The 18,507-nt window shown below is 48.8% G+C and overlaps 1 protein-coding gene across 1 annotated transcript in view; it reads left to right on the plus strand.

Moving 5' to 3' along the window:
- Positions 1-238: 238 nt before the first annotated feature.
- CCDC60 (coiled-coil domain containing 60) overlaps positions 239-18,507 on the plus strand; it is a 203,770-nt gene continuing 185,501 nt past the window's right edge. The window contains exon 1 of the mRNA XM_045296707.1: positions 239-328. Coding sequence (XP_045152642.1) covers positions 239-328 — 90 coding nt within the window. The remainder of the gene's footprint in view (positions 329-18,507) is intronic.

The following is an 18,507-nucleotide window of genomic DNA, read 5'->3' on the forward strand; positions in this document are numbered from 1 at the left end:
GTTTTATATTCTTAGTTTATATTTTATTTTTGTTGATGAGGGAGAAAGCTAGTTCCCTCCAGACGACTCGCTTTCCCATTACTCCGTGGACTGAAATTTCTTTAGGGTTGGTGGTGTGGTTAGGACTCAGGAAACCAGGAAAAATCGCTGGAGCATCCTACCCCAGTGGCAGCAGGCTCCCAGACTCCAGCCAAGTCCTTCCCTCGGGGGCACAGACCCAGCTCCAAGGATTTCCAAGATGACCAAGGTACAAGCCACCAAGAGGACCCATACCACCCCCAACAGTGTGGCCCTTTGGCCCTTTCTCGCCTCCGATCACACAGCACAGGTAAGCCTGTCCTCTCCGCCGAAGCCAATCAGGTCTGCAAGACGAAAGGGGAGGGCACCCCCCACCAACAGGGGGAAGGGAAGCAGGAAGTGGGGCAGCAATGAGATTGGGAAGACACATCCGTCGATGGTCGGTTTCTCCTGGAGACCGGAAACGCCAGGTAGAACGGCGAGCCGGGCCAGCCTATTAGGCGGTAATTCTGAAATGATGTAATAAATCAGCGGTGACACTGTAGAACATCAGAAAAAATGAAGATGAATTGTAGGTTTGCTGTCATGGAAGTTATTTCCGGAGCTCGGCTGGGCTGGGGAGCGGGGGAGATGTACCTTCTCTCTGTGCCGACGGGCTGGGGGTGGGAGAGACACAGCTTGGTGGTTTGAAGCCTGGCTTTGCTTCAGCTAGCTATGAGACATTGTATCCCCAACTTTCATCTACTTGTCTCTCTGAGGCATTGCAAGAGAACGATGAAGCTGTCTCTTCCCACGAAGACTGACAGGCTCAGAAACCCAAAGGAGCCGCTCGTTCTACTGGGCCCTGCAGGTTTCCTAGGAGTTAGCAGGCGTGGAGGTGAAAATGGGGGTGCGTGGGGGAGTAGTAGAATGGGGCACAGGAGGTTCAGTGGTAGAATCCCCACCTTCCACTCTGGACGTCCGGATTCCATTTCCGGCCAATGGGCCTCAGGTGTAGCCGCCTGTCAGTCAGTGGAGGCTGACAGGTTGCTCGGATGCTGAACAGATTCCAGGGGGACTTCTAAAGACACTCTGCTTGAAAGTCAACCCGTGAAATCCCCCTGGATCAAAATAGTGGGGTCCTATTGTGGGAGGGGTCGCCATGAATTAGGGGCCAAGTCTGATGCAGCTAACAATGGCAGCAAGGGAGGACAGAAGCATCGTCAGGGGGGAAACTGTAGGTGCATTAATTGAGTAAGGTAAGGACATTGTTTAAGGGGCTGTCTAATAAACAGGTGGGCCCCAGAAGGTTTGTGGAAACATGGAATGAAAAGAAAATGGGGCTTTTCCACCCATTTTTTGGAAGCCCCGTCATCTATCAACACTGGGTAAGTTTGCGTATGCAAGAAACTCTGGACAGACATGAAAGGATCTTATGTACTGAATGCGTGCGGTGCGTCATCAATAGAAGTGTGCCTTGGTTATTTGTATGCCGGCCAAGGTAGGGGGCAGTGGGAGGAAGACGGTGGGCAGTTTGGGCCCACTCCAGCCCATGTATTGTCCAGTTGTTCACAGCCAGGCCCAGCTGGGGCGGCAGCAGGGGTGAGGAGCAAAGGCGCAGAAGGAATGCTGAAGACTTCGGGGTGCTTTTCTTGGTGGCCCAAGGTGCTCCCGCCTCTCTGACGGTGAACACAGCTCTAGGCGCCTCTCACGCACACACGCACGCACACATGGGCCTCTGAGAGGTCTCTCTGCAAGCTGTGATCTTCCCACCTCTCCTTTCATTCGAACCTGCCACACACACTGATTCCCATCTGGAGCAGGCCCTCCGGCAGGTAACTTCCCCCAGGGATGAGAGGAGCCAAGAGCCAGAGGAGAAGGGCTGAGAGCAGGGGCTGGGGCTCCCACCAGCCCTGTGATCTTGGGTGAGCTGCAGAGCTACTCTGCCACCCAGTTGCCCTCTGCAAAGTGGGGGTATCATGCACCTCCTCTGGGGTTTGCCAGAGCACCCACTGTGTTCATTCCTGTCAAACGTTCCTCGAAGGAATGTTAGCCGACAAGTTGTACACACTCCCTGGACTTTAGTTATCTATTTATTTAATTTAACAAATGGGTATTGAACCTCTATTGGGTGCTAAACGCGTATACTTGTAAATAACGAAGGATTTGCCTTCACAACCTTACAATCTACAACTGTTGTGTGAAGAGGTTGCTCATTCTTTAAAAACTACCGTAACTCAACCTACTGCCATCAAATCGGCGCGTTCCAACCCATAGTGACCCTACATAAAATTTCCAAGGCTTCAAGTCTGTATGGGAGCGGAGAACCTCATCTTTCTCACAAAGACTGGTTAGTGGGTTTGAACCACTGACAATGTGGTTAGCAGCCCAATCCGTACCCAATAGGGTCACCGGGGCTCCTAGGAACTACCAAAAACAACTGAAAAACTCACTGCTGGGGACTCGATTCTGACTCATAGCAACCCCCTGGGACAGAGTAGAACTGCCCTGCCAGTTTCGGAGATGGTAACTCTTTACAGGAACAGAAAGCCTCATCTTTCTCCGGAGAAGAGGCTGCTATTTTCAAACTGCCGACCTTCGAGGGAATAGCCCAATGCATAACCCACTATGCATGCCACCAGAGCTCAGAGACTGGTCATATGACCCAGCAATTCCACTCCTAGACATACAGCCAAGAGACTTGAAGGAGTGACGCACGCAGATACATGCCCTCACTGTTCACTGTGGACCTGCTCACAACTGCCAGTGTCCACCCAAGGATGACCAACGCATGATGTAGACACGGAAGAGCATACGGCTAGGATTAAAAAAGAAATGAAGTCCTGATACATACTACCTCATGGATAAACCCTGAAAACATCATGCTAAGTGAAACCAGTCACGAAGGACAAATATCCTATGGTCTCAACTCTGTAAAAATAACCTAGGCTAAGCAAACGTATAGAGGCCAGAGTTTATGAGTGGCTGCCAAGGTTGGGAAGGAGGTGGAGGTCACTATTATAACAGTGAACTTCTGGTTACAGTAATGGAATTTGGTGACTGGTATTGGTGAGAGTGGTCAATATGATAAATGTAATTGGTATCATGGAGTTGTACACGTGAAAAGAACGTTAAATCAGCAGATATTATGTTGCATACATTTTTATAATCAAGTATAAAACAAAGAAGAGGGTGGGAGTGAAAGAAACAGATGATTAATTATATTTCAGGGTATTTTTGAAGTACACAGGAAGTATCATAGGATTTGTGGGAACATGGAGAGAGGACCTCTAACTCAGGGGTGTGTGTGTGTGTGTGTGTGCGCGCGCGCGCATACCTAGGCAACACTGCAGGTTCTGTTCTAGATTGGCGTAATAAAGCAAGTATCACAATAAAGCAAGTCCAATGAATTGTGGGTTCCCCAGTGCCTGTGAGAGTTATGTTTACCCTGGACTGTAGTCTCCAGTAAGTGTACACTAGAATTATGAACAAGTATGGAATATTGTGAGAATGACCACAATGGGACTCAGACATGTAATGAGTACAGGCTGTGGGGAAAATGGCATTGACAGACTTGCCTGATGCGGGCTGCCCCAGAACTTGGATCTGTAAATACACAGAAGGACAAGATTGTTTACAAAGCACAAGAGCGTGTAAGGTTTACCAGTACCTGATAACAAGTTTCTCATTCTTCGATAGAAAGATGGAGAGTGGGGAACATACAGAGGTGGGAATGATCAGCTCCTCTTAGAGATCGGGGGAGGTCAGCTTGTGGGAAGGCAGCTTTCTGGGGACTCTTGGACAAGCCTGAGGCTTAAGTACCTTCTAGAAGTCCTACTGCCCCACCTGACTTCTAGGAAATAATGATGAAGACCCAACGTGTCCCTGACCCAGGCCACATTTAAAGGATAATCCTATGCCTCAGGGATTTTTGACCGTCTAGACTTCTAGAGCAAGGGCTGGCACACTGCGACTCTCAAACCCTGTGCAGCAATTTCAGGACATGCGTGTGCCTCGGAAGTAAAATTGAAAAAAATGTTAAGGAAATTAGTCAGATAATGGTGATTTCATTTGTATATTTATGGCTCTGGAATCATTTTAAATTTTTGTGAGGGACATTATTGGCTTTTATGTCTCAAAGGTTGCCGACCCCTGTTCTAGAGCAGTGGTTCTCAGCCTTCCTCATGCCTTTCATACAGTTCCTCATGTGGTGGTGACCCCCCAATCATATAATTATTTTTGTTGCTACTTTATAACTGTAATTTTGCTACTGTTATGAATCATCTTGTAAATATCTGATAGGCAGGATATATTTCATCGTTATTTAATGATGTATTTAACATCATTAAAACATAGTCATTCATCACAAAAATAATATGTAATTATATATTATGAAATATTTGTTTCTCATTACAAATAAATGAAATGTCTTGAAACATGGTGTAGCATGGGTAACAGTCTTCATGCCAGGGTACTCATAGGTGGGCATATCTGCATATGGGCAGACCCACCTGGAGACGGATAGAGGAGTGGTGTCTCAGTTACTAAGACCATCAGAAATAGGTGTTTTCTGATGGTCTTAGGCGACCCCTGTGAAAGGGTCATTCGCCTCCCAAAGGGGTCGTGACCCACAGGTTGAGAACCGCTGCTCTAGAGCTACTGTAAGTCATTGCTTAACCTAAAGCAGGCTAACTAGACAGTGACAAACCACCAGGAAACATGCAGCAATTAGGATTGACTTCTGGTACGAATCCAACCAGCAATAACTGCAGTCACGGTAATAAGGGCAGGGGCAATTGACACATCCGGTGCTGAGCGAAAGTCTTGCCATGTGATGTTTCAGAGCTAGAATCCCACGAGGTGTGCACTGTTACCTACTCATGAGATAGGTGGCAAGAGGGAGAATTAGTAAGGACAGGTCCCTTACCCAAGGACAGCCCACAAGGAGCAGTGTAGGGATTTGAACTTAGATCTGTCTGACACCAGAATCCAAGCGCTCTCTATCTCACCTGGCCAGTCAACATTGATAAGGGCGCACCATCTTCAGTGCCATGGGGGGAAAAGAAGGGGTGGGGGGAGATACAGAAATAAGTGTAACGCACAGTCACTGGCTTTAGAACCTTCAAAGGCCTATTAATGGGACAACACACACACACATGCCACCCACATCCACACACACAAGAGAATAACAAAACACCATGCAGCTGGGAAAGCCAACCAAGAGTGAACCAACTCTCAGAGTGGGGAAAGGCTGGCCACACCTGAAGACACCGTGACCAGCCCTCGGCTAGCAACCAGCCGGCTGGAGGTCCCAGGCCCCTCAGACCTCAGACCAGGCGGTCCACTTCTGAAGAACCAGCCCTCAGGAGCACAGTTCTACTGTGACACACCATGGGATGGGGACCACCTTAAAGGCCACTGGTGTGAACTGGCCGGATGCTAATGTAATAGGTGACGCTAGGGAAAAGAGGGCCCTGATGCCCTCTGACGCTGGGCAGTTTTCCTTTCCATGGGAGGGAGCTTACCAGAGCGTAACTACTCTCACTATACCACTCTGCCTTGCATTATGTCTACGCACACGTGCGTGTGCGTGTGCGTGTGTGTGGTTTGTTCCTACTTAGAATGGATGCAAATCCTCTGCTTGAAGACCTGTGTTTAGGAATCCTCCCAGCTCGTCCCTAGGCTCACCCTCATCTGTTGAGGAAGCCCCTCTTCTCTCGGTTTCCCAGTGAAGCAAAAGAGCAGCTGAGTGGCAGTAGCCACGCTGAGGAGGAGCTGGTCATGTGTAACTAGGACCCACTGCCACCGCCACCGCCACCACCGCCGCCTGGGAAAAGGCTAAGACCGAGGGAAGGGACACACACGGAACCCCTTCCATGTTTCAGAATCGAAGCCCGGAAACTGCACTTGGTAAAACAGTGACAAAGTTTCAACTCACTGACACTTTGCAGCCTTGTCTCTGATACCTGGAGTTGCCACCTGGTGAAGCACGTGTCCAGAGAAAAGAAGCAACCCCAATGTGGGCGGAGCCAAAAACAGCCAGGGACCATGCTGGTGACTTGGCTCCCTTTCCAGCTGTGTGCTTAACGCAGCAGTTTCCTGAGCAAAGGCGGTAAATGGGAAACCCACCTGCTCTGTCAAGGCTGGGTGACCTGGGGCACGCCAGGGATGCTTCCGCATCTCCGTTTGATCCTCCATGAAGCAGGCACATGCTAGTTTATTTAACTTATGAAGCTGCTTGGGAGATAGATGAGGAAGATGCTGGGGGGGGGGGTCTCCAGTGACACTGACAGTACTCAACAAAATAGTAGCAGCACCCCGAAGAAGGCTGTGGGGGGCCAGAGGAAAGCACAGCCCCTCCCCTGCAGCAGGAGCATGTATTCATGCCCCCTCCATTCATCCACGCAATACTGTAGTTGCTGAGCCTCAAGGACGTGGTCAGCATGTCCAAGGTTTGATGACATTAACTCATGGGCCACCCCTCAGGAGAACTCATGGGACACAAGGGCCACCTTGATTCTGGTGGCCCCCATCTGTTCCCACCATTCTGTAGGACCGGGACCTCTTGCACAACCGTGGAGAGAAAGCTACAGCATTTATGCATGTAATGTGCACACTTACACAATGGAGCAGGTAGTGAACGGAAACCTTAGGGTACTGTGCAGTTTGCCGCACACACTCCCACCACCACCACAAAAAAACCCAACTGTGTAGGTGTGAGGTATATGCACAAAAATGCAGCATTCTTGGCCCCTTCAACATTCCCACAGCCTCCAGAGACTCAGCCATCAGCTGTTAAATTTCAATGTCACTGAAATTCATGCAGGGTGCAGTGGCAAGTAGCACTTACATAAAACCTGACAGAAGCCAATTAAACCTTTCTTGGACTGCATAAACCAGCATATTTTCTCGGCGATCTTTCTGACAGCTAAATTCAAAATCATAATCACTGGTAATGGGATACCTTCCATCATGAGGTGGTGGCATTTTCCCTTCTGAATTCCTGTTTTCAAACTCTGCTGAGAAAATTTCTTGTGGGCTCAATTTTGATGGAACGCATTTTTGCCTAAATTGGAATTTATGCAATCGATGGCTTATTTAATAACCCAGAAATTAGCCCCGTTGGGTGATCTGCTTGCAAAGCCTGGAAGTGCCTCTAGGTTTCTGGTTTCCACAAACCGGGAGGATTCCCGGCTGGGTGAGGTTTCTAGGTTTGGGAACGGCATTGTCCAAGGTTTCAAAGGGACAGAGAACATGTCTGGGACAAAGTCAAGGGCAATGATAATAGGGATCTAAGATGAATCAAGGAGTACTGGTAGCCCAGTGGTTAAGCACTAAGCTACTAACCAAAGATCAGCAGTTCAAATCCACTAGTCACTCCTTGGGGAGAAAATGAGGCAAAATTGCATCTGTAAACATTATAGCGTTGAAAACCCTCGGGGACAGAGCTACTCAGTCTAATGGGGTTTCCGTAAGTTGGGATCCACTCAAAGGCCATGGACTTGGTGTTCTGGTGAGATGCATTGATAAAGGCTCACCTTAGATCTGAAAGGCCTGGCTGGGTATGATCCTGGGCCAGTGTACCAACTAGCCCTGGGTCAGCGGTGGCTTGTGGGCTGCTGTGATGCAGAGTAGCTTTCAGGGTGCTCTCAGACGTGGACACACTAGGAAGGCAGGCCTAATGATCAACTTCTGTCCAACCCCCTCACCTTCACATCATTCCTACTCGTTTCCATGTCAGCGCAAGTGTCACTTCCTCAGGGAAGCCTTCCCTGACACCACCTCCCAGTCTAGGTCGCGTGCTTCCTCCCAGGTGAACTGTCCCTTCTGTGACCCTCCCTATCCATCATTACCTCCCAGAGGCATCCTTCTTTGCAAACGATAAGCTCCTTGAGGGTAGCCGTCTTGGCTGCTGGGATTGTGGCCCATAAGCCCAGAGTCCAGTAGGGTTTGCGCAGCGTAGGCACCCAGTGAAGAATGAGAAGAGTATGTGGATCTTTCTGGCACTCCTTCGTCTCACAGGCAGCCGCCAAATTTTGCTCGATTCACACGGATCCTAGCTTGGACCAAAGGTCCAGGAGCCTGCAGTCCAGGTGGCACATGGACAACACCCTGGTCAGAACGCTCTCCAATGTTTCCCCTGGAAGAAGCCAAATTATGGCTGGTATTCCATGGTCAGGTGTTCCAGGAGTGCTGAATAATTGGGTGGGTGGGGGCGCCTGGCTGGCAGGGTCCACACCTAGAGTTAGGAAGCATTTTCTTACTTCCTGGCTGTGTGACTCTGAACGACTCACGTTAGAACCAGGTTGTCTAAGCTGGCCATTCTGGGGTGATCTTGCCACGCATGACTGTAGGGATTGTCAAGTATCCATGTGCTTTGTGGGCGCTTTGCAGATCCTATCCAAGTCTCCCCACCCCATCCCCTGCTTCCCCAGGGCAGGCGATGTCATTACTGGCCCAGGGAGAGATGAGGAAGCTGAGGCTTGGAGGAGATGTGCAACTCTCTCTGAGCTGCCAGATGATCAAGGAGAGAGCGCAGGGGCATCTACCGATGTATCTGTTTCAAGAACGAAGTCGCCGGCGGAAAAGCGAAGTGCCAGTTGGAGCTGCCAGCGGCGACGCAAACGAGAATGTGACTGTGCATATCCGACCACAGACAAGGGCATTTGCATTTTCTTCGGCTCCTGCTAACATAATGCTAGTGAGCCTTTTCTGGAAGACAAGCATTGCAAAGGCTGGGGGCAGAGGGGGAGCCAGGAGGGAGGGGAGTGGAATCAGAATCTATCTGTGGCTGAAGCTCATCTTTCTAAATAATGCTCATTTCAATGAAGATGTATGCGCGTTTTCTAATTAGAGGCGTATTTCTGAGGAAGGCATGTTTTTGCTCCTGGGTCAATACATCTCCAAGGTCTGCCAGAGAACACGGCAGCCAGAGAGACAGGCCTGGTTGCTGAGGGATGAAGTTTTGGCAGTGAGCGGCCAACCTACTGATAATCAGAAACAGCTTAATTGGGTTGAGTCATTTGTGCAAATACCGAGTTACAGGAATCCGCTCTAAACCCAAGCTTTGACCAGCTGAATTTAAAACCAGATTCGACACCGGAACAGGGCCTTGCTTCCTGAGTCTGTCTGCTGATCTGATTCCACCACTGGGTGAGGAGATCCTTGAGGCTGAGCACCAGGCTGGGCTCTTGGTTCTCTGTCAAGAGCCAGCACAGGGCCTGGCACCAGGCAAGAGGGAGGTGCCCTCGAGTCGGCTCTGCCATATAACGCTTGCCTGCACCCTGTCCTATCTTCGTGACCATGGCGATGTGGGTGTCCACTGACACAATGTGGGTGTCCACTGTTTAGGTATCAGGCCAGTCTCTCTCACGAAAAGTGTCCTTCGATTTTGCCGACCCTCCACTGTGCCAAACATGACATCTCTTTCTAATGATTGGTCTTTGCTGATAACGTATCCAAAGCCCCTTGACCTAAGTCTTATCATCCTTTTTTTTTTTTTGGTCATTTTATTGGGGGCTCATACAACTCTTATCACAATCTATACATACATCAATTGTATAAAGCACATTTGTACCTTCGTGACCCTCATCATTCTCAAAACATTTGCTCTCCACATAACCCTGGCATCAGCTCATTTCCCCCCTCATGAACCCTTGATAATTTATAAATTATTATTTTGTCATATCTTACACTGTCCAACGTCTCCATTCACCTACTTTTCTGTTGCCCATCCCCCAGGGAGGAGGTTATATGTAGATCCTTATAATCTGTTCCCCCTTTCCACCCCACCCCTCCCTCCACCCTCCCAGTATCGACACTCTCACCACTGGTACTAAAGGGATCATCCGTCCTGGATTCCCTGTGTTTCCAGTTCCTATCTGTACCAGTGTACAGCCTCTGGTCTAGCCATATTTGTAAGGTAGAATTAGGATCATGGTAGTGGGGGGGGGGGGGAAGCATTTAGGAACTAGAGGAAAGTTTTATGTTTCATCGTTGCTATACTGCACCCTGACTGGCTCGTCTCCTCCCTGCGACCCTTCTGTAAGGGGATGTCCAGTTGCCTACAGATGTGATTTGGGTGCCCACGCCACACTCCCCCTCATTCACAATGATATGATTTCTTTGTTCTTTGATGCCTGATACCTCATCCCTTCGACACCTCGTGGGCACACAAGCTGGTGTGCTTCTTCCATCATCATCCTCATTTCTAAGGTGCTTTCCGCTTGGATTTCTTCTAAGAAGGGTTTGTCCTGATCATAGTCTGACACATGACTGACTGGGCGAGCCACTGTGCCGGGACATTTCTACAGTAAGTAGAACGGCTCTCTCCAACAGGGAGCGTGTGTTCTGGTAGGGAGATGTGAACTCGGTGACTGGGTACATAATAAATAATAAGTGGTAAGTGGGGCTGCATCTTTTTTTTAATCAACCCACCAGTCGTAGAGCTGAGCTCATTACCAGGAGGGAGGGGAGCATCAAGGTGCTCTGACGTCAGACTGTTACTGACTGTGGAATTTCAGATGCTTCACCCTCACCCTTGCCCAGTGACCTTGGGCCAGTTAGTTACTCTCTGTGCCTCCGTTTCCTCCGATCGCGTGTAGAGATGGCCCCAGTTCCCCCTCCCCTCTCACTTGGTGGGAGGTCCTGTGAGACAAGGCCAAGGAAAGTATCAGGCACATCATCATTTCTCATTAAGTGTTAGCTCTTAGTATTTCCACTTAAGGATCAAAGTCAATGGTGCCCAAACATCAGGAATTAAAATACTTTAATACTAACATTTCCAGAGATGATGACTCTCAGACGATCAGAGTTTATGCATCTGGAGAGAGGCAGCCAAAAGGGTTCGTGACTAAAATGCCTCATTTCCAGGAGTCCCTTGAAGAAAGTGCTCTAAAGACAATTAGCACACACGAATGTTGCCCAGGTAATTATTACTTATTAGCTGGCCCCACCCTCCAAGAATTGAGAGGCTCCCTGCTATTTTCAGATTCTTACAGGAGGCTTGGGAAATCTTGGGGGGCCAGGCCTTTTTGTAGGCACCAGAGGCATCTTGAAAGAAGGGCCAGGCCGTCTGCATCCAGAAGGCTACAGCCTTAACCGCCCAGCAGTGCGCCCTTCCACCCCTGCACACATGGGTCTGGCCCCAGCAGAATCCATAGCAACAAGGTTGCTTCTGTTTGCCAAGTCAGCTATGATGTCAACTACCCAACAGCTTTCCTCCTTACTACACGGAAAAAAACAATCGACCATACAGGACACCCCAAAGCTAGCCCATGGAGTCTGTCCCCGAGGGCCACTGCGGAACAGAACAGAACTGCCTCCGGAGGGTCGCAAAGACCCTCAGTCCTTACGGGAGCAGACACCCATTGGCACCACAGTCGTGCCAAGCTCATTGGAGATTCCAGGCACCTTCTCAGGGGAGGTGACAGCGGCGGCCGAAGCCATGTTTGATATGAGAGCCTGGTGCTCCTGCGAAGTGACCCGAAGGGAAGCCGGGCGCCACTGTTCCCTGGCCATTGCTGAAGGACAGGAGGCACTGGGGACTCTCCTCTCAAAGGGCCTGGCTGTCATCTGTAGGAGGAGGCTTCACAAAGGAGCAGGGGAGAGGGGCAGGTCAGAGCCAACACGTTCCAAGCAGCCAGCCCGAGTCTCAGAAACGTCCCTCCAAAGAAAGCCTGTTTTCTCTGACCGATGGACTGGACGCGACGCTGTGCTTTGAGACTCTGCTGCTCTTTCTCCCATCCTCTCTTTCCCTTCTTCTTCCTCTCTCCTCTTCTTCCACTCTCATCACTCTCCCCACCCCCACCCCTTTTGGGTACCATAGCACCCAGCACAGTGACCTCTTCCAGCGCAGCCTTTGAGCACCCTCGTGTCATGATTAAGACGATTCCACCTGCAGGCATTCTGCTGTGCTTCTTCCATGGCAGATTTGCCGGCTCCTTTGGCAGTCCACGGTCATCTCAAGATTATTTGCCAGCCCCCTAATCCAACTCTTGCCGATTCTTCTTGGGTCTTCCTTTATCCACTATCCAACTTTTACAGGTATGCGAGCCCACAGACAATACCACTGCTCAGCTCAAGTGCATCTCAGTCCTCACAGTAACATTCTGTCCTTGAAAAGCAGGTCTTGTGCAACTGGTTGGCCTCGTGCAGTGGTTCTCAACCTGTGGGTCGTGACCCCTTTGGGGGTCGAACGACCCTTTCACAGGGGTCACCCTTCTCATCGTCTCAGGCTGCAGCCCCATCTTCTGAAGGGTTGCCTTTCGGGCTGCCTGTCTGCTTTCACAGAGAGAAGGACAATAACTTGACACCAAGTGACTGCTCATAAACGGACACCAGGAGATGTTCTTCCAGCTAAATTTCAGCATTTCCAAAGCCTGGCTCTCAGCCAAGCAAATCATTGACCTCTCACAAATTAAAGAAAAAGAGTGACTGCCACAAAGGTCTAGTGGGATGGAGGCAGGGGAGCACAGCTGTGTAGAAAGCCTACACTAACCTGGTTATAGGTTTTCTGCTTCCATAAAATTCTACCGCCTCTGAAACCCACAGGGCAGTTCTGCTCTGTCGTGGCGAGTTGGAATTAACTCACTGTCCGTGGTGGGTTGGTTTGTGTGCATGTGGTGGGGAGGTAGGGGTAGGGGTAAGGGGGATGGTAGCTGACAATTGATTGAACCAGGGTTCAAAGAAAACATTAGGTTTTTCTTTGTGTTTAAGCAGAGATGAGGGTGAAGCTGGAGAAGAATTTCTTGTCTGAGCAGAGAAGGCAAAAAACAACCCAGACCAATGGATTCCTCAAGTCCCAAGGAACTCTGAAAAGTGGAGGGCCCACCACCTAGCACTCAGGGATCTAGGGAAAGCTGGCAGGATAGTCAGCCGCTTTCCATCCCAACAGGACGATGTGACCGTGGCCTTTCCTGACTGTGGAGTTGGCCTGACACAGTGTAAGCTATGGCACTGGGTTCGTCTGGGTAGACTAGAGAAACGAATCCATGGACATATGTGTATCAGAGAGAGATTTAGAGACGAGCAATTGAACACTGAGAAATCATCCCAGCCCAGATCAAGTCCATAAATCTGATATTAGCCCCTATGTCCGATACCAATCTATAAAGTCCTCTTCAGACTCACGCAACACATGCAATGACGCCGAATGCAGGAAGATCACAGACTAGTGGGTAGAAAGTCTTTGGATCCAGTGGCATTGGAAACATCTCAGTGCTGGCAGGGGTCTCTGCATCAGGGTGGGTCCTTGTGTCTTCTCAGCTGCTATGTCTCCCAGGGTGTGAGCAGAGAGTCTCCCACCTCCAAGAAAGAAGTACCGGATATCCCAGAGTTCTCAGGAGAAGGCCATACCCACAGAGGCCTCATTGGCTATGATCTGATTGCCAAGGTAGACTTCACCCCTACACTCTTAATCCTCAAATTGACAAATGATTATATAACTACCACAGGCACTATTTATCAGCTATACAGTCTTAGGAGAATCCCATCTCATTCCAAGCCTCAGTGTATCTGCAACGTGGAGACAAAAATAGTCCCTACTTTGTTAGGATCCTTAGAACTTTGGTAACTGGAGTATCCTGGTCTCTGTAAGAGAGGCCTCGTCAGAGGTAGGCACAGTAATTAGATGTGGGTTGATCATCTATATTTTCTTGATGAAAAATGTTGACTTGGATCTGGGGAGATAGATATTAATGACTCCTTAAGACAAAGCCGATTAGTAAATTTTCCCCTTCAAGAAGCACTCTCTGACCCTGTGGTAGTTACTTAATAATCTGTTGTCAATTTGAGATTTAAGAGTGAAAGGGGTGGAGTTTAGCCTGTCAGGTCACAGCTTGATGACCTCATTTGGAGGCGCTGAGGAAATAAATAGCTCGCTGGAGGCAGAACACATGCAAACTCCCTGCGAGACATTACTGACAATGACGATGAGCCTGATGGAGCTACACTGATGCAACCAGAGCCCTGAGAGCTGGAGGAGCCACATGCAGACCCCTGCCAGTGCTGAGATGCTTCTACCACCACTGGATCCACAAGACTTTCCACCCACTGGCCTGTGATCATCCTGCATTTGGCATTATTGATTGCATGGCTGTGTGAGTCTGAAGAGGAATTCAGGGACTAGTATTGGACATATGGGCTAATACTGGACTAGGGACTTGATCTGGACTGGGCTGGGATGTCTTCTTAATGTACAATTGCTCTTTGATGTAAAACACTCTCTTACACCTATATGAGTCTCCCTGGATTTGTTTCTCTAGTCTACCCAGACTCACAGAGACCCTATCCTGGGTGTCCTCCTTCCCCTACCAGACGGGGATTCCATGGCCACAGCCCCACCATACAGCCACTGATAAAGCCCGGGTCCCCAGCAGCACCCAACACTCTTCCAAGGCAGCCTCTGAGTGCTGGCAGGTAATTATTGAAACAAGTCTAGCTCATTGAGGCAAGGCCTATGCCAGTGATCTTTGAGTCTGCCTACTACTAACCGGAAAGTTGGAGGTTCAGACCCACCCAGAAGTACCCTGGAAGTAAGGCCTGGCAATCTGCTTCTGCAAAGCCAGAGCCTTGCCACCCGCTTTGGAGCAATTTTACTCTGTGCCACCACCACCATTCACTCAACAACTCGTTGCAGCACCCCAACCCCGGGCGAGTTGCTGTTCTAGTCAAGTCTCGAGGAAGACACCCAATCAACGTGTTGAATAAATTCCCCCACTATGATCTCCAATGAGGGGGTCTGTTGTTCCTTAGTACATCCTTATTGCTCAGGACAGTACAGATAATTTTTAAAATGTTCCTTTTGGTTGTCTCTTATTCTTAGGCCTTCCATTCATGCTGGTCTTACGGTCTTCTGGCAATATTCCAGAAGTCCGGGCACCTGTCGAGGGGCGTGTCTTCCCACCATCGTTGGTGAAATCCCTTTGCATTTCTGAACTCACCAGACTTCATAGAGGTCCGCAATTCGAAACCACTAGCCCCTCCACGGAAGAAAGATGGGCCTTCTACTCCTGTCAAGAGAAAGCGTCTCTGAAGCCCACGGGGGTCCGTTCTCTTCTGCCCTTGAAGGTCACGATGAGTTATCATTGACTTGATGGCAGGGAGTTTGATCTTCCGGTTTGTGGCCTCCCTTACCCCGTGATTAGCACTATTCAAGGTTACTTACGCGACACTTCATTCTCTAGAGTCTGCCACACAGCTTTCTAGAGGCTCTGGGCCATGAATTCCTATCCTCCTTTCAAGAGAGCTGCAAAGCAGTTGACTCCAAAGCCTAATGCAAACTAGACTCAGAATTCTCGTCCTTCCAAATACCAGTCCCTGGATACAAGGGTTAACTCCCCCCACCGTTTCTGTCGTTTCCCTCCTTACTATTTCACCTCCTTCCCTTTTTCACTTATCTTTGTGTTTGCCCAGAGACTAAATCCAAGGCCATGAAAATGCGAAGATGATCCGATGCTCCCTTTTGCGTTTGTAACAAAGGCCCAAGAAGTTGGCCTTTCCTCACTCACTGCCGGAGCTTGCATCGGGACGAGTTTGGAGCTTCCTTGGATTTGTCTGTGTTCCGAAGTCCTTGTCCACCCCGGGAGTCTCTGCACACCTTTCGCTCTTAGGAAAATGCCTTCAGAGCCGGTTTCACTGAAGTTTACACCAAGAAAAGCACACAGATCTAAGGATGTGCACAGTTCCGTTTTTCCACAGTTCCGTTTTTACAACCGCTTAGCAAAAATTAAGGACTAAAGATACACCATCCGGCATCCTCCCAGCCTGCACCTTCATCCCCAGTGGGACCAGCCATTCCAACTGCACCACGACTGCTTCGTTTGTTCTGTTTTCTGAATTTCAAGTACGAACACAGGAACACAGTCATCGTCTTTTGAGCCTGGTCTCTTTCCCAGAAAATTGTTCTGGCGATTTCATGGATGGGTTTGTGTGTCCCTGTCATGTGTTCTGCCGTGTGACTGCTGCACCGTTTGTTTATCCTTTTAGCTGTGGATGAGCTGCTGGGTTGTGTGTGATGTGTGTTGTTTCTGAAGGCAGAAGGGGAGAGGTCTATTGCAGACATATTGTTTTGAGTGTGTTTTCTGCGTGGCCTTTGGTGCGTCTCGGTTCCTGGCGGAGCAAACACTTTGCCCTTGGCTTACTAATACAAGGTCGGTGGCTCAAACACACCAAGTGAGGCCACAGAAGAAAGGCCGGTGATCTCCTTCTGTTAAGGGTATCGCCGTTGAAAACACGATAGGATAGACTTACCCCTGGATACCCCGTCACCAGGAGTTGGAGCCAACCTGACAGCAGCAGGTGCTGGTGGATGAAACGTCACCTGTTAGGGGGACTTTCTGCTAGAGCCAAGATTGAAAAGGCTTACAGATGGTGATGTTTGACTTGAGATGCCACCAAGTCTCCAGTGGCTGCGACGACTGACACAGATCTCAACTACCCCAGTGGCTCCACATCTCTGACAGTCTTAGTGTGGTCACACCTACTCACTTAGTCTTCTGAAGGGTGTTCGTGGTTTATCTTTGTGTTTCCCTTGTGCCTAATGCGGTTGAGCATCTTTTGGGGGCCATTCAGATGCACTTGTTGGGAGACATTCATTCATACCCTCTTGTTTATTTCCCATGGTCACATTCATTTAAGGCCCACTTCTAAATATGGGGAAACTGGTCCATTGAAATACTGTAGGTAGGAATGGAAAAAGTCTATATATTTTTGGATTGTGGTTTTAAACACTTTTGTAGATCCTTTTACTCGGTCATTGTACATTTAGGTTTTAATTCCACAAAAATATTCCAAGATGAGGAATGTAGAACAGAACTCAAAATCACGAAAGAGACCGGGTCAGAAAGACACGTGGGACCCTTGAGACTCCTGTAAGTTCTATTCTTATAGGAGTGCATGAGTGTGTGTGTGTGTGTGTACGCGCGCAAAAGAAAAGTATGGAAAAGATAATTCCATACATTTTTAAAAGGCCCTCTTGTGTATTTTTAAGTATACACACAGATGCTTATGAGAACTGTATTTTGCCAGAATTTTTTCAGTTGCAAGTAATAGAAACCATGAAATTTACACAAGTTAAAAGACAAAGAACGAGAGTAATTTGACTTCAAGTACAGTTGGATCAAGGAGCTTAGACAAGTCATCAAGAATCTGCCTTTCTGTATCCACCGTCCCGAGTTCATCTCAAATGGTTGCAACCTAAGGCTGGGGCTCTTCACTGAGTGACAAAACTTCAGGCTGGAATTATTCTGGCGTAGGAAGAACAGGAAAACAGAAACTTATCTGTTCCCCTCAAAGCCATCAAGAACCCTTGAGAGCAGCAGTCCTCAACCTATGGGTCAGGACCCCTTTGGGGGTAAAACGACCTTTTCACAGGGGTGGCCTAAGACCATCAGAAAACACGTATTTCCAATGGTCTTAAAAACAGAGACACCACTCCTCTATCTGTCTTCAGGCGGGTCCGCCCATATGCAGATATGCCCACCTATGAGCACCCAGCGTGAAGACTGTTACCCATGCTACACCAAGCTTCAAGTTTCACTGATTTGTAATTAGAAATAAGTATTTCACAATATATAATTACATACTGTTTTGTGATGAATCACTATGCTTTCATGATGTTCAATTTGTAACAATGAAAATACATCCTGCCTATCAGATATTTACATGACGGTTCATCATAGTAGCAAAATGACAGTGATGAAGTAGCAACGAAAATAATTTTATGGTTGGGGTCACCACCACATGAGGAGCTGTATGAAAGGGTTGTGGCCTGAGGAAGGTGGAGAACCACTGATTTAGAGAATGCTTACCCCTGGATCCCTGAAGCCAGAGTCACCGACCTGAACCACATGCACTGAAAGTAAAGGGTTAGTTTCCTGCAAGCACACCCAGGTGTGCTGACAAAAGTGCATTTTCCTAATGAGTAATTACCTTGGGTATTGTTGCTGGGTAGGTATGTATTGGTCAGATTCCTCTTCTGCTTATGTCTGTTTTTGCATTATTGATTATAGGAATTCTTGACATATTCTGGGTATGAGTCCTTTTTCATAGGCATGTCTACGTATTTACCCAGCATCTGGGGAAAAGTACAGCCAGACTGCTGCCAGAATGGTGAGACTTTATCTCACATACTTTGGGCATGTGTTCAGGAGAGGCCGGTCCTTAGAAAAGAGCATCCTGTTTGGTAAAGTCGAGGGGCGGTGTAAAAAAGACCCCCAACAAGAAGGACTGACCACGTAGCTACACAGTGATGGGCTGGAGCGTAACAACTGTGAGGAGGGCGCAGGACTGAGGGAGGTTTCCTTCTGTTGTTCAGAGAGAGGGTCGCTATGATCGGAGCCAACTCCACGGCACCCAACAACAGCAGTAGCATCTTTTCATTCTTTGAATGATCCCTTTAAGGAGCCCTGATGGCTCTATGGGTTAGGCATTGGACTACGCACAATCCACAAGGTTGATGGTTCAAACCACCAGCCAATCCACTGGAGAAAGATGAGGCTCCCTGCTCCT

The sequence above is a fragment of the Echinops telfairi genome, unplaced genomic scaffold (assembly GCF_000313985.2).
Source record: "Echinops telfairi isolate 266 unplaced genomic scaffold, ASM31398v2 ScPeMD7_7412;HRSCAF=8450, whole genome shotgun sequence".
In the NCBI taxonomy this organism is placed as follows: Eukaryota; Metazoa; Chordata; class Mammalia; order Afrosoricida; family Tenrecidae; genus Echinops; species Echinops telfairi.